The sequence below is a fragment of the Ischnura elegans genome, chromosome 4 (genome assembly GCF_921293095.1).
Source record: "Ischnura elegans chromosome 4, ioIscEleg1.1, whole genome shotgun sequence".
Classification (NCBI taxonomy): Eukaryota; Metazoa; Arthropoda; class Insecta; order Odonata; family Coenagrionidae; genus Ischnura; species Ischnura elegans.
In genome coordinates, this window is record NC_060249.1 from 135,257,745 (window position 1) to 135,273,015 (window position 15,271).

The 15,271-nt window shown below is 40.6% G+C and overlaps 1 protein-coding gene across 1 annotated transcript; it reads right to left on the bottom strand.

The window, feature by feature from the left end:
* Nucleotides 1-3,551: 3,551 nt before the first annotated feature.
* LOC124158081 lies at nucleotides 3,552-8,278 on the bottom strand. Its single transcript, XM_046533257.1, has 8 exons — nucleotides 7,831-8,278; nucleotides 7,619-7,688; nucleotides 7,369-7,488; nucleotides 6,957-7,076; nucleotides 6,399-6,666; nucleotides 5,931-6,224; nucleotides 5,435-5,663; nucleotides 3,552-5,149 (listed from the first exon to the last, which is right to left on the bottom strand). Exons 1-8 carry the CDS (start codon nucleotides 7,940-7,942, stop codon nucleotides 4,374-4,376), a joined length of 1,989 nt encoding a protein of 662 aa, XP_046389213.1. The 5' UTR covers nucleotides 7,943-8,278; the 3' UTR covers nucleotides 3,552-4,373.
* Nucleotides 8,279-15,271: the final 6,993 nt, after the last annotated feature.

Sequence of the window (15,271 nt, forward strand, 5' to 3'; positions counted from 1 at the left end):
TGCTCTTCCGAACATCATTCAAAGTCCGCTCCAAACACTATGCACCCGATCCTTAATTTTTTCATTCCTTTTTTTTGTTTACGTTAATTAATGCTGCCCATTTTAACTTTTATATTTAATGTACATGCCCAAGAGCTGTTTTTGAACAATTAAATAAATTATTGAGCATCAGAATTTTTCATTGTGTAAAAGCCGTTTCATAAGTATGGGCAACCTGCGACAGGGAGAAACGCAGCGTTCGAGGAGGAAAGCAACACCATGTATGAGTCTTCGTAACTAAGGGCTGGAAAAACAAAGTAATTGCAAGCGATGGTTACTTAAAGTAGACAGCGTACTCTTAATCTATGCTATTTGAAATCAGGAACACCGTTAAGACGCTGTACGCATGGAAATAAAATACGAAATGAAAATTGAAATTATTTTTTTAAGACATAACATACCCGTCATGAGGTCATTATTAATGTGATTAAAATTATATGGCTGCGAAAAATTCATCGGTGATTGATAGACGAGGTAGAAATATCATAATGAGGGCGATGACCGAACTGGAAGAGAGAGAAAACGAAAACATAAAATCGTTTCCACCTAGATTTGGTGGAATTGCGTTGTATCCATGATGAAAGAACACAAATGGTAATGTCCACACCTTTTTTATTCCGAAACTCAATAAACCGACCATGGGTTTAAAACATTGTGTCATTTCCATGGTGACCTTGAAACCATAGTCGGTTGTTGAGTTTTGAAATTAAAAAGTGTGGAAATTATCATTTGTGTTCTTTTATCATGGATAAAATGAAACTGTTTACCAAATATAGCAGATGGAAACTAATTGAAAGTTTTAGCAAAATTTTAATCAGATTAACGTAATATAATATGCACATCCAAATAGACTTTTCAAAGACCTATATGACACGTATTAAGACAGAGATCAAGGAGACTATGCATGTTAAAAAGTTTTCTCGAGCCTAATTTCCTCCCTTTGAAAGATACGAAGTATTCTCAAAACCAGCTCCGGTACCCGCATTAGGCAAGATACCCATTCTTAAGAAGTTAATTAATAAAAATGAGGGCCTCATAGTTAATAATATCAAAATTTCAAAACGATGATAGGTGGAAAGATAATTCACTTCACTTCAATGCTTCAAGTTCTAATGAAAGTGCAGCAAATGGATGACTAAACTGTAAAAAGTAGCCAACGTATTGACATTTTTTAATTAAAGATTTTAGGTAGCACTTTTATTCAAATATGTCGAACTTCCACCACATAACTCAATTCACCATCTGTTGAACTTATGTTGACAATTCTCCATTTTGAATGTCTAACGCTCTAATCAGCCAAGCAATCCTAACAGGAGTCGTATTTGCTCCATCCCACTTCACTGACGCTGATCTTTCCGTCCCCAATTGCTGATTTTCCTTAATCCTCAAGTCTAAGTCCAGCCTCCGAAATCCTCGTTTGGTGAGAGAACCCGATCCCAAAGATTCATCCCACAAGATCCTAGCTCATCCACCCTCCACCCCACCTCTTCTTTAACGAAAAGCATCCGAGTTCTCTATCCTCTCATATACTCGCTGCGACCCTCACCAGTCTTCTCCCAAACATTTGCCTTTATCTCATCCCTTATTCCATTTTCCCACCCATGCAAAACTATATAAATAAGCGCCACTTTCTGACAAGGCCGACGTCTGCCTCTCCTTTGCATATGGGTCTAACGGTTAATAACTTGAATTCACTTAAAATGATTTTCTAGTAATACTCCAAAGTATTTGTTACACAGGTAATAACCTTTTCCCAAAATGAATAAAATATAAAACCCAAAAGGGATAAAATATAAATAAAACAATAGGGAATTATTTGGAATGGAATAGAATAGTTATGGAATACGAATGAAAAACGAAGCCATATTCAGGATACCTCAATCGCACAACTAAACCGTAGAAACAAGTGCTCTCTTTTCAGTGAACGGTTCGTGTCCCAATCGAAACGCTCTGAAGAATCTAGAGAGGTGGTAAGAGCGAATGAAGTAGATGAACCCCTTCAGACGCTAAATTGAAAGTAATGGCAAGGCGGGAAATGGGAGTGGACATTTTATGATGGGAACATCTCATTTATGAATCAAAATATAAATATAAATAAGAAAATATGGTCCACTAGAGGACAATGTGGAGTCCTTCATTGCAGAAACCTTAACGTTGAAGCAATTCTTTGAAGGGAAGGGAACCTATTAAAATAGAAACACCTGCCTTCAACACCGACCTTTACTCAGGCAGTGACTAATTTGGACCATTTCTTAGGGAGCTATGGAGTGATAACCCGTACTGCTCACGGTTATTGTGTTGCATTATATGAATGCTGTGCTCTTTGGTTATCACGATTCAGTTTCTGTAACCATAAAACTTAATTTTTTTAAATCCTAACACCAAAGACTAATATTGACTAGCTTAAAACGATTCATTCAAGTAATGGCAGTCCCAAAATATAAAGCTGTTTCCTTTGCAGTACCTAATTCTCCCCTCTGTTTTGGTTTTCCGCAATGTAGACTTTTTTGAAAGGAATTTTTCTTGCTTAGCACTACTCAGATCCAAAAGTCAATATGATATTGACCTGACGACACGATCTCCTTCTTCTCTCTTCTTTACCTGGCCTTAACTCTCATCCTAACGATGCAGTCATCTTTTCAAAGGTTTTCTTTCTCCTCTAAGGGGGTTGACCGCGATTTGAAATTACGTTTTTAACGGTTTTTATAACGCAAGGAGCCACCGCTTGTGTCGCCTCTGTCGAAAGTGGAAGGGGGTTTTGGAGCTGGAGGGGAAGGATGAATTTGGAGGATGGGAGCAGTGAGAAGGCCCTCCCGCCACGAGAAAAAAATATGAGGTAACATGAGAGCAATAGGATTAGATTTCTTTTGGAGCATCAAATTTCCTCCCACCACTCCCCAGTAGAAGACATTCAGTGACTGCTCGCTTCGATGTCCCCCCTTATCAAAAGTCAGGCTGCTAATATGAGTCACCTAGTGGGCATTAGGGCGATAAACAATAACTTATCGCAGTTATTGTTGCACCTCAATAAATGTAGAAGATCAAATAAATGCACAAAATCTAAAAAAGAATGAGTCCAAACACGACGTATTTTTGACCATATTTAAAGAAGTAAGGCGTTTTAATAAGAAGACCGTCGCTTTCGCCGTAACTTTACGTATTGAATCATTCCTAAAGTTGAAACTCTAAAGTGATTGAAGACGATATGTATTTGGCTGCGTTTTTACAGCACTTGAAGACTAATGTGCTGTAGTAACGGGAATAGCTCACTTAGAAACATTTTCTCCTTTTCTCATTTACAGCCAATTGAATATAGGTCCCCGAGCCATTTTTTGTTTAGTACTATGAAGATGCATTGAAAAAAATTACGCTAACTCCGTAAAATCAATCTTTTATTGCTAATAGCATACTGAAATGGGGAAATCACTGGATTGAGTTACATCAATGCACATGAAATTCTATTGGGGTTGTTAATGTGGATACATAGCTGCAATGTAATTAAACACGAGAAAATTTTAGTACATGGTGTCGCCTTTTATTTAGCGGAAATCATAAAAATCTGCTCGTACATCATTACATTACTTAATCATTAATCTTTTAGGATACCTAGGATGTATTATTTCTCTAAGTAGGTGGTCCATGTAGAAATCTTTCAATTTTTCTTCCATATTGTGAGTCCAGAAAGCATCATCTTTATTAATTTTCTCAAAAAGCATTCCGTGAGGGCTCCAGATCAGGAAAATGCAATATTTTTTTTTACTATGTGCAACTGACCTTGCACTTGATAATAATAGCAGCTATTTCTTTTTAGTGAGAGCTCTCCTTCAATCAATTCACAATATTGGATTATTTTCTTCTCGATAGCTTCTCTCGGGGACATATTTCTACAAGAATAAGGGCATTTCACCTCTAATATTCCTTCTCCATTCTGCAATATTCCATCAGGTGATGCGGCGAGGAAAGGAAGTTTCTCGTCTACAATGAGGCCTGATGGATTAACTCTTTCACCATTCTTGCGTGCGAAGTCAGCCACAGCCTTTGCTTCGCTTACCTCCCCGTACTCGGTCACTTTGTTTCCTTTAAAGGCTGGGTAAAGCAAACTTTTCACTGTATTTGCGCGAGGCGTTTTGGGGCGTAATTTACACACACGTCCGAAATTTGAGGCAGTTAGCCTCTTCAACCGTTCCGCAACCCAAATATCGCATCGTCGCTGCTCGCGGGTACTTTCCTCTAATGTCTTTCTTGCGGCGTTGTTTAGGCTCAACGACTTAAGAAACTCTTCTCCTGGTCTACCTCTAAATTCTCGTCATCTTCAATTGGAGAACTTTTGTCCACTAGGCCGTAATGTTCATCTGGACCTGCAACTCTGAATTTTTACTCCTGTTAGGTGGCATTTCCAATCGCCGCTTACACCTAATTTCCGATCCTCTGCTTCGACTTACGGCAAATCTTTTTGTAAAATAACCCGGACTCTTATCCGTAATTTTCTTGTGTATCACGGAATGAATATTAGGCCCAACGTTGCAAGCCGTAGCCGCAACCTCACACCGTAACTGATATGCTCCTCTTAGGGCGAAATTGACCCTTTTTCCTCCTATGTACTTTGCCACATAGGCGTTGTAAGTTTCTGCATAATTATTTGTTACGTTCATAATAAGGCTAGGAGAATGGCGGACGAGGAGGGTATTTGCTGCCATTAATTCATCCCAAATTCTTTTTTCCTTCAGCTCGGGAACTAAGTTCATTTCCCCTTCCTTTGCACCCTTGCAGAAGTATTCTGCGCATCCGGAATGGTCGCCAAAAACATGGCATGGGCCATTTTTTAAATCTTTTTCCAAGTTTTTTACTGATTCTGGTGATTTTTCATTGGAACGAAAAAAAATAGCTGAAGTTACAGCGGTCCTTAGGCGCATTAACCTATCGCCTACTCTCTTCCGTAGTAATGGTGGTATACGCCCAAATTCATTTTTGGTCTTTTTTATAATAACACGAATCCTATTGCAGTAGTTTCTCAGCAAATGATTTACACATTCAATTTTCTGAACGGGGAAATCAATTCCATAAGGAAGATTGATTGCTAACTTCTTCGTAATGCTGCTGTCTCCATCGCCTGAAAGGAAAATACCAATTAATTTAGGGATAAGGAAGAAGAGCTAGTAATTTATAAAAACATAAGTACAAATTCGGGAAGGAAAACGAAAATAAAGGAATGAAAAACCATGATCATTAATAAAATGGGCATAGGAATCTTTGGGAAATAAAAAGTAAGCGAAGCGAAATGGATACGAAGCATATAGGTAGAGCTCGTGGATTCAATGCTTGATTAAAAATGCAATAACGCCGCTTATAAGGCATAACTCGTTATTTGTCAAATTGAAATAGGGATTATTATTACCTATGAGTCGGTGGTACTTCAAATTATGCATCTCGATGCTTTTTTTAAATCCCTCCACTATAATATCTGACTCCATTGCCGTAGATGACGATGCCCAGTTTTTGAAACAAAGGTGCTCTTTTGGCTGGTTGCTCCTGCCACTGGAGGCTGCCTTGGCACATATAGAACAATATTTGTTCCTTACACCAATGAATAATACTTTCTTTGTCCTGTAACCAACAATGCATGCCTGGAAAAGTTAAAAAATATATATATTTTCACTCTACCGTGATATGCCACTGCATTTTAAAGCTTAAACTAGTCACTTGGGGCATCATAAAAACTCTTCCTCTCGTCCAACCATAATTTTGCACTAATATATACTTTGTCAATTATATATTTTCTAATAAAGTTCCCGATACTCTAAACAGTTTAACAATGCATATGAGTAAAAGTCTGCGTGTTTTAAATGAATATACATGAAAATAATTAAATGATGGTATAGCGTTTTACTAACCACGCCAGACAAGGAATTATAGTTGGTCTTGTAGGATCTTCTCCCCCATGAACCATCTGCTACTACTGTAATTAGCGGGACACCATTTTTATCAATCTCTCCAGCCTGAATAGCAAGCTCTGCCTCTTGCTCCGAGGCCTTTTTCATCAAGTCCCATGCAACATCATGGACTGCGGATGAAATTATTTGTTGAGTCTTTTGGTACGTTGAGTTGGACATACATGGCATATCAAGCACGGCACTCATTTCTGCCATTTGAGAGTAGCCTTGCCCAATACATATCGTGCTGGTGACCTAAAATTTAGGTAAAGATATTAACAATTTCAAGAATATATTCTATAATAGGGTTAAATGTTCTATATTCAAGTTCCATGTTCTAGGACATGCGGCCTTTCTTTCACCCTGCCCTTTCTATTCTTCACCCCCCCCCCCCCCATATTTAAATCAATGCTATGGATTACCACTTACCATGGCTTGATTGATCGGCAGTTTCTCTCTGTTTGGATTTTCATTGGATAGAGTCTTTTCTATCCCACATATTTTGCATTTAAAACGAAATGAGCTAAAATATCCATTTCGTCTTTCGTCCAGGATCTCCATGTCTGACACGGTGCAACCAAATGGTTTATGATTTCCCATTTCTTTTAGAGATTGAAATAGATACTCGATGTCGAAAATTCTTCTTCCTTTGGGCTGGTAACAAGACTTGTCGGCATTGGGCGATAAAAAAGTGGTTCTGAAAAGACGAGAGCATGGGTATTTAGAGTTATCAGTTGATGCCAATAGTTTACGAAGGTAACAGCTCATTTATTTTCATCCAAGGTTTATGGACTAATCAAGAAAATTAATGATTTGCAGAAACAATGGAGGAACGGAAGTTTAAAGGAAATCCGGTGCAAAAATGGAATTAAAAATCAATGCCAAAACCGGATGGAATGCACTGCCGAGTTTGCAGCATAGAAAGAGAGAGAGAACTTCGCTTCAATCGGCAAGAAAATGCTTTGCAAAATAAAAGTTGCCATCTACCTTGCAGGACTTCGGGTTTCGTCCTTCTCGCCCGTGACTTCATCATTTGAAGGGGTTTCCGCCTCATTTTTTGTGGATTTCTCCGGCCAATGGCTGCATCCGGGCTCAGCATTTGCATCCCTGGAGTGAATAATTAAATATTATGAGTTTAATGGAAAATAATAGAAATGGAAACGTCTAAGTAATATATTTCAAATGTGTTGCAAACAAGATGTTCGACCAAGTCCGAGCAATCCTTTACAAAATCAAGAAGCGGAAGTTGGAATCCAGTGGAAAAATTGCATTCAAAAGCAATGTAATGATCACGTGGAATGAACAACCAAGTTTTCAGTATAGAAAGAGAGAGAACAAAGAACTAAAACTTCGCTTAAATAAGTAAGAAAATGCTTTGCAAAATATAAATGCCATCTACCTTGCAGGACTTTGAGTTTCGTCCTTCTCGCCTGTGGCTTCATCATTCGAAGGGGTTTCCGCCACATCTTGATTGAATTTCTCCTGCAAATGATTGCATCCGGGCTCAGCATATGCATCCCTAGCGTGAATTGTTAAATATAGTGAGTTTTTAACAAAATGCTGGAAAATATGAGTTACGAAGATGAAATATACATTTGTGACGATGGCACAAACAAGGCACGAGAAAGTAGAAAATTTATTCACCTTACCTTTCTTTTTCGGTATTTTTTTTGCCCGTTGAGTCTGCTTTCGATGCTTGAAACTCCTTTTCAAGCTCTTCTGTAACAAATTTAAAAATATAAAATATATGTGCCTCGCCGATTAAATCGTTTAAACAGCGCGCTTAGAATCCGTGTTGAGATTTGACATTTCATCGTACGCAATGTACATATCAGAAGAACACATAACACTGGATACGTACCTTGCTTCGATGTTTTCCTCCGAGTAAGATTCTGCACATTGTAGACTCTTTTCTTTTTCACGTATCCTCTACGATATCTTGTTTTTCTGTAATGCTTCTTACATTCCTCCATATTACCGTCCTTCCCACACGCTGGAGATCACGGGCACGAACACTGTTCCTCGATAGCTCTCACCGAAAAACTAAAAGCGACCCGCCTCTGAAAAAGTGTTCCAGTGATTCCGCCGACTGTTGCACACGGCCCCCTTGGCTTGAGAAACAAAATACAAAGCTAATAATGTTTGCGAAGGCTGGTGAAAGGCTGACGTTCAGTGGGCGCAGACGATACTTGATACCTGGGGAGAGAGGTTTTCCCCCACCTCCCAGCCTTCGGGCGCTCTGTCTTGGGAGGCGAGAGAATAAGGTGGACTGGGGAGTGGAGGGGAAAGACACGGGAGATAAAGGCTAGTCAAGATTCTTATCGAGCGTAGAACGAAAAATGACGTGCATGGCCTCATGATTATTGAATTTGTAGCTTTTCGTCAGTAACTGAGTACATGATGGTACTTTCTTATGGTATTATTATTATAGTATTCTACCGATTAAGGTAGGTTTCCATGGAGTACGCAAGAAGTGATATGGGAGCCTCCCTTTCCTTCCAGCACTGCCTTCTTTAACTCACAGTAAGGCCTACTCTCTTTCAATCTATCTAGAAACCATATTCTTTTCCTTCCCCTCCCTCGTTTCCCTAACATTCTACCCTCTAACACCATTTTCAACATCCCCTCACCGCTAAGCACTAACTCCATCCATATCTTCTGTCTCCTCCGTATCTCTTCTAAAAGCTGTCTCTCCTCGCCAACCATATCCAGCACTTCGTCATTCCTTTTCCTCTCCGTCCATTTCACCCTCTCCATTCTTCTCCATACCCACATCTCGAATGCCTCCAATCTTCTCTCGTCTTCCTTCCTCAGTGTCCACGTTTCCGCACCGTAGAGAGCTACACTCCAGATCAAACTCTTCACTAACCTTTTCTTTAAACTCTTACATAACGATCCTCTTAGAAGCTCCTTCCTGTTCATGAACGCCTCCTTCGCTAATGCAATTCTCTTCCTGATGTCCTTACTACTGTATCCGTTTTCCTCTAACTTACTGCCTAAATACTTGAATTGTTCAACCTGCTCAAGTTTTTCATCACCCACCTTTATCTTGAGTCTCACATTCCTCGCTCGTGATGCTTTACAAAACCGCATAACCTTAGTTTTCTTGTGATTAATCCTCATCCCATACTCCACGCAGCGCTCGTATAACGCATCCACTAGAGCCTGAAGCCCCCTCGCTGACTGGCTAATCAGCGCCTGATCATCCGCGAATCTCACTGATTTGAACATCATTCCTCCCACTTTTATTCCAGCTTCTAACTCATCCCACGCTTCCCTTACCATCTCCTCAGCGTACACGTTAAAGAGCAGCGGCGATAGAGGACAGCCTTGCCTCACACCTCGGCCAATGCTTGCCCACCCAGATTCTCCGTCCGCTACCCTCACCTGTGCAGTCTGGGCCATATACAGATTACGAATCAGTCGTCTATCCCTCCAATCTACACCTATTCTCTTCAGAATATCCATCAACTTTACCCAGTTCACCCTATCAAACGCTTTCTCAAAAACCACGAAACACGCATATACGTCCTGGTCATATTCTACGTTCCTCTCGACGAGGGACCTCATTATTGCTATTGCATTACAAGTTGACTTCCCTTTTCTGAAACCAAACTGATCTTCGCCCAAATATTCGTTTGCCCTCGCCTCCATTCGTCTGTTCAATATCCTCAGCACCACTTTCGCCGCATGCGATATTAAGCTGATAGTCCTATAATCTCCGCATTCCACAGCTTTCTTCTTTTTCGGAAGCGGAATTAAAACAGTCTTCACGAAATCTTCCGGCCAATATCCCTCCTCATAGATGCGCACTAGTTCGAAAACCTTTTCTTGCCTTCCCTCCCTAGATTCTTCAGAAGCTCACACGGGATATTGTCCACGCCTACTGCTTTCCTAGCCTTCATATCACGAAGTGCTCTCTCTATTTCCGAATCTAATATCTCCGGCCCAAGATTATCCTCCTCTAGAGTCAGTCTCTCTGGTCTGTTTATTCCGTCATACAGGTCCTCCACGTATTCCTTCCATCTACTCTGTACCTCTTCTCGCTCAGTTAGCATCCTTCCATCATTAGCCTTAATTTTAGACATGGCTTGTCCTCTTTTACCGCCCGATAGCGACTTAACTTTGGCGTACAACGCGCCTACTTCTCCATCCTTCTGGAACTTTTTCATTTCCTCACACTGTCTTTTCCACCAAGCCTCCCTTGCCCTCTTAGTTTCACGTCGTAATCGATTATTCAATTCCCTATACATTCTTTTGCCCTGTTCTGTGTCCACGTTCTTCCACTTCCTCCTCTCCTCCATTTCATTAACCATTGCCTCCGTTATCCACGGCTTCTTTATCCTTCTACTGTCAACGTAACCAATTGACTTCTCCGCCGCTTTGACTATTCCCGTTTTTATATTATCCCATCTTTCCTCTACCGTCTTGGTACTTTCAATCTCCCGTATACTAGTGTCCACTAGTTCCTGATATTCTCTCCTCATACTTCCCTTCAGTGCTTCTACATTCCATTTCCTCACCCTCCTGCCTTTCATGAGCCTTTTGAATCTTAAATTGCATTTCATAAGTACTAAATTGTGGTATGAATCCGCATCTGCTGCTGGGAAGCTGCGCGAGTTTTTCACACTATTCCTAAACCTCTGTCTTACCATAATGTAGTCTATTTGATATCTCCCCACATCCCCTGGACTTTTCCATGTGTACCTTCGCCCTTTATGATGTTTGAACCACGTGTTTGTGATGAATAACTTGTTTCTCTTGCAAAATTCTGCTACTTTCTCGCCCCTGTCGTTTCGAATTCCTAATCCAAATTCTCCTATTTCGTTTCCATCCCTACCTTCCCCGACTGACGCGTTCCAGTCCCCCATCACTACCAGATTTTTCTTACCCGGTGTGTCTCTAATTATTTCCTCGAGCTGTTCATACACCTCATCTACTTCTTCCTCCCTATGATTGCTAGTGGGCATGTAAACTTGGACCACCACAAGGTTGGCGGGCCGCGCCTCAATTTCTACCACCAGAATCCTATCGCTTACCTGGTCCATACCTACCACACGCTTACCCATCTTCCCGTTTAATACTAATGCTACCCCTCGCTGGCTTTCTTCCCCTCCACTATATATAACCCTATACCCATCACTCCAATAGTCCCCCCCATCCCTCCACCTCACCTCGCATAATCCTAAGATGTCTATCCTCCCTTTATCCATTTCCCTTTTGATATTTTCTAATTTCCCCGCCCTCATCATAGTCCTCACATTCCACGTCCCTACATTTACAGCCGACTTCTTCTTCTCCATCTTCTTGGTCTTCATTTCTTCTTTCTTCATTGCTGCTGCTGCTTATGGTGATGATGATAAGTCTCTGCAAGGATTTCGCATGTTGGCGACCCCGAGGACCTTGCCGACCTCGCTGCCGTGCCCGACACCCGCCCTTTGCGGACGGGTCCCGGGCGATGAGATTCCGAGGCTCATTTGGTTGTACTCCATGTGTTCAGGGAAGAGATAGTTGGTAGCGTTTCCCACTTCCATTCCAACAGTGTTTTTTACGTGACACCATCACGTGGACTACCTTTCGTCTGGCTCCTACCCTTCGACCTATCTGGCATGGGTGGCCCTACCGGGAATAATTTAGAATTAATCCCGCCAGTGCAGCTCTAGGGGTCATAGGAACGCGCAAGCCTTTCCACCGCGACAAGGTTGTAGCCCAAGGGAAAGGTCTTATGGTATATAAAGGGTAATAGATTGAATTTGTCGAACAAAAAAACCTAATCGGTTCATGAGATGCCAAGATATCTGTTCAAAAAACCCTAATATTGATCAAGTTTAACATTTAATTGATACAATTGTAAGCCATGTACAAAATATTCGTTAGACAGAAGCACAGGTTCACCTTTTTCAAATATTTTATCAAAAATCGGCGGTATAGTCTGTTTTTCTGTTTGGATGAAGACAATAACAGATAGCCTCTGCAGGGGTGTATTCAGGCGGCGCGACCAACCCCCTTCCATTTCCCCTTCCACCCCCCACCTCCGCACCCAAGCCCAGAAGCGTACTTCCACTGTCACCTTTCTAACAAGCTCCACGTTTCTCCTCTCAATCACTTTCTCATCTGCGTCCAACTTCACGGCTAACCACTCCCCGACTTGCTCCATTTCCAGAGAAAAGAACTTCCCCAATATCCCGCACACACGTCTACCCCTCCTCCCTACGATTTCCACCGTCCACGGGCGGCGGCTCATCTCATCCTTTCGTGGGAAGCCCTTTCACCTGCTCCTGCGGCCATTGTGAGCCAAGAGGCAGGAGATGCCATCACAGGGACAAACCGTCAGATCAGCAACTCTGGCTTAATCTTGATGACACAAGTCCAACGTCAGCTCTAATAAAATGAACCTGGACATGCGAGGAGGACCTAGGCGACAGACATGGTAGCCTTTTTAAGAACTTGCGTATTTCACAATTATACTGTACCAATACTGTATTTTCATCTATTTACGAGCCCGCTTTTAGGAAGGTAGCTAAGGATATGGTAATTCATGATGCCTTAAAAATAACAATGGTGGGTGAGGATACTCTGGTGTACCTTAAAGGATATTTACTACAAAATTTGGAATGGAAAATTTATTTCTCTAACTTAATCATTCAATATTCTCTGCTATAAATATAAACATTCCTATTCAAACCAAAATTTAATTACATAAACCAAGTTAATACTTTTTATGCACAAAGCGTTTACGGCTACGGTAATTTCCTATGGTGGTACATTAAACTGTAGATGTAAATTCCTCGTCAGCGTAGGTTGGTCTGGCCCAGCCTTCACATCCAATTCACAACCATTTCATCACTTTAAAGATTTTTAAACAGGCCTTACATAAAAGATAGGTTGGTAGAAATGATTTTGTTTTTATTATTTGTGATGGCGATAACGTTTTAATTTTGTTTACGTTCATTTTTCTGTTTCTTTCTGCTTTACATTGCAATGTTATCCGTAAGCCGGTGCATCAAAGACAATGATTCAACAGCGTATTATCATGGATATTAAAGCTGTTAGGAGATGTTTGTGTATTTCGACACATAAAAACCTTAATTAGAGGTATTCCTGAGGTATAATCATTAGCGATCATGTTGAATGACGTGATAAAAGTCGTCATACTAGACTCAATCCATGCTAAGGATATCACCCAGCACGTTAAAATCATCTCCACATCGATGTAAAAAGCCTACAAATAAAGTTTTCTTGCGCATCTGCACTAGATATGGATAAGGAGTAACTACGTAATTTTGTCAGATGATAAAATTACGACTGAGTTGGTTGAATTGACTTTAATTAAGTCACCAGTCCAAAAATTGTCTTATTTTTTAAGACCTGTTAAATTACTAACGTGTTATTACGCGACTTTCCACTACATCTCCAGATGGTGGTCAAAAAATGTTTTAAAGGTGATAGTCACATTCAAAGTTTTCCATATGCTATTCAACCGTTTCTATATAATAATGTATAATTAATAAAAATAATTGTTTTCGTAAAGTTAGGGCAAAAGATCTGCATACATTCATTTCCTATTGATTGCAATAAAATACCAGTTAAATGGATTTTTCATGGTGATAAATATGAAAAGAGGCTTTCCCTAATACTAATAACAATATTTAATGGATCGAAGTTCCGTGATGGAGTAGTTAAATATAAATATAACAGACGTCTCCATTCCCTCGCAACTAATTTGTGGATGAAAAAAATAAAGTAACGTCAAAAATCAGGAATTGTCCTCATCCTGAGAACGGAGTTATTATTGAAGCCTTGCTTAAGGGTTATTTTAATTGGACAATGAGCGGGTTCCTTCTGCCAGCAGATCATTCATCAACTTAATTAAGCCCAAAATAGAGAGAAGGAACCAAAGCTCGACCTCGAACGGGGAAGAGCAGATCGAAGATTGGAGACGGGAGGATGAGGAGAGGGGTTACGGAAGGGTTTTAAATGTCGCACGAGAGCAAGGGAAGCAGAAATGGCGACTAATGGCGGAAAAAAAGGGATCGAGTAATAATAATAGGGAGCAGAGAAGAGATTAGACGAAATTGCTCCAGACACGGGGGAGACATTAAGGGAGAGCCTCACGACAGGCGACTTCCAAGGCGCTTCAGGATAGTGGGGGGGGTTTAGGGATAAGGGGGAGGGGGCGGGACCAAGTGGAGATTATTCGTTGAGGGAGAGAGAGAGAGAGAGAGAGAGAGCTGAGATTGCGGGGGGGGGGGAAATCGAAGAGGGAGGGCGGATGGGGTGGGGATGTGTGCCAGGGGCATTGCGTCAAAATTCTGAATTTTCATGGGACGTTATTGAGTCGCCTCTCAAACTGCAAGATGGTGTCCTGCTGATTCCAAAGAACTGTGTTTAACCCAGTTAGTTAACTACCAAGAGAAAAGACGAATGATGAAGAAAGACTTTTCTTAAATACGCGAAGGAAACTGAAGGGAGATGGGAAATTAAGGGGTGGTGGTCGCGTCCGAGAATTCGCAGACCAAGAACACCGAATCAAACTACTTATTTGTAATTATTTTACTTTCACAAATACTGCTGTTCATCAGAAATCTGTGCAATACACATATTGTATCGTTCAAATCCTTATAAAAATTTGAATGAGTAGAATTTGAATGCTGCGAATGATAGAGTTGCCGCCGAGTGAGAAGATCTAAGACTTACAGTCTTCCTCCTCTCAGTTCTTTCGCTAACTTTGTCAATTTTTTTTCCGGGCGTCCACCAGATTATAATGGGATCAAAATGAGTCTATTGAGATAATGCAACAACTCAGGTCTCTTATTAATCGCATATACTTACCCGAAGAATTATTTTTTCGTCAGATATTACATTAAAAATTCATTTCTCTCCGCAAAGGATTTACATCCGGATTTGACAACTTTTTTATGAAGGAGTAGACGAGTTACCTCGAGACCAGACATTTTTATAATTGCTTTAAATTTGTTGTTCAATTCAACACTGGTTCCATTTCAGGCGAACGAGTTACCAATAACAAGTAACATACATGAAAATTAAAGAAAGGGTCAATTCTAGAGGCGTTAATGGTAATAAAAAAGGGACATTGCTTATAGCACGAGGCAAATATAAATAACTACAAATGAAAATCTCTTACCAGTTTGGATGATAGATTCCTGGTGAATGAGTGATTGACACCGCCAATGCAGTTAAAGCAGAAAACCGATGAGATTCCCCGGAGTTCTCAATATCCAAAGCGCGTGTATCCGAGTGCATCCAAAATCACCACAGCAAAACTAACCTCTGTCACTGTA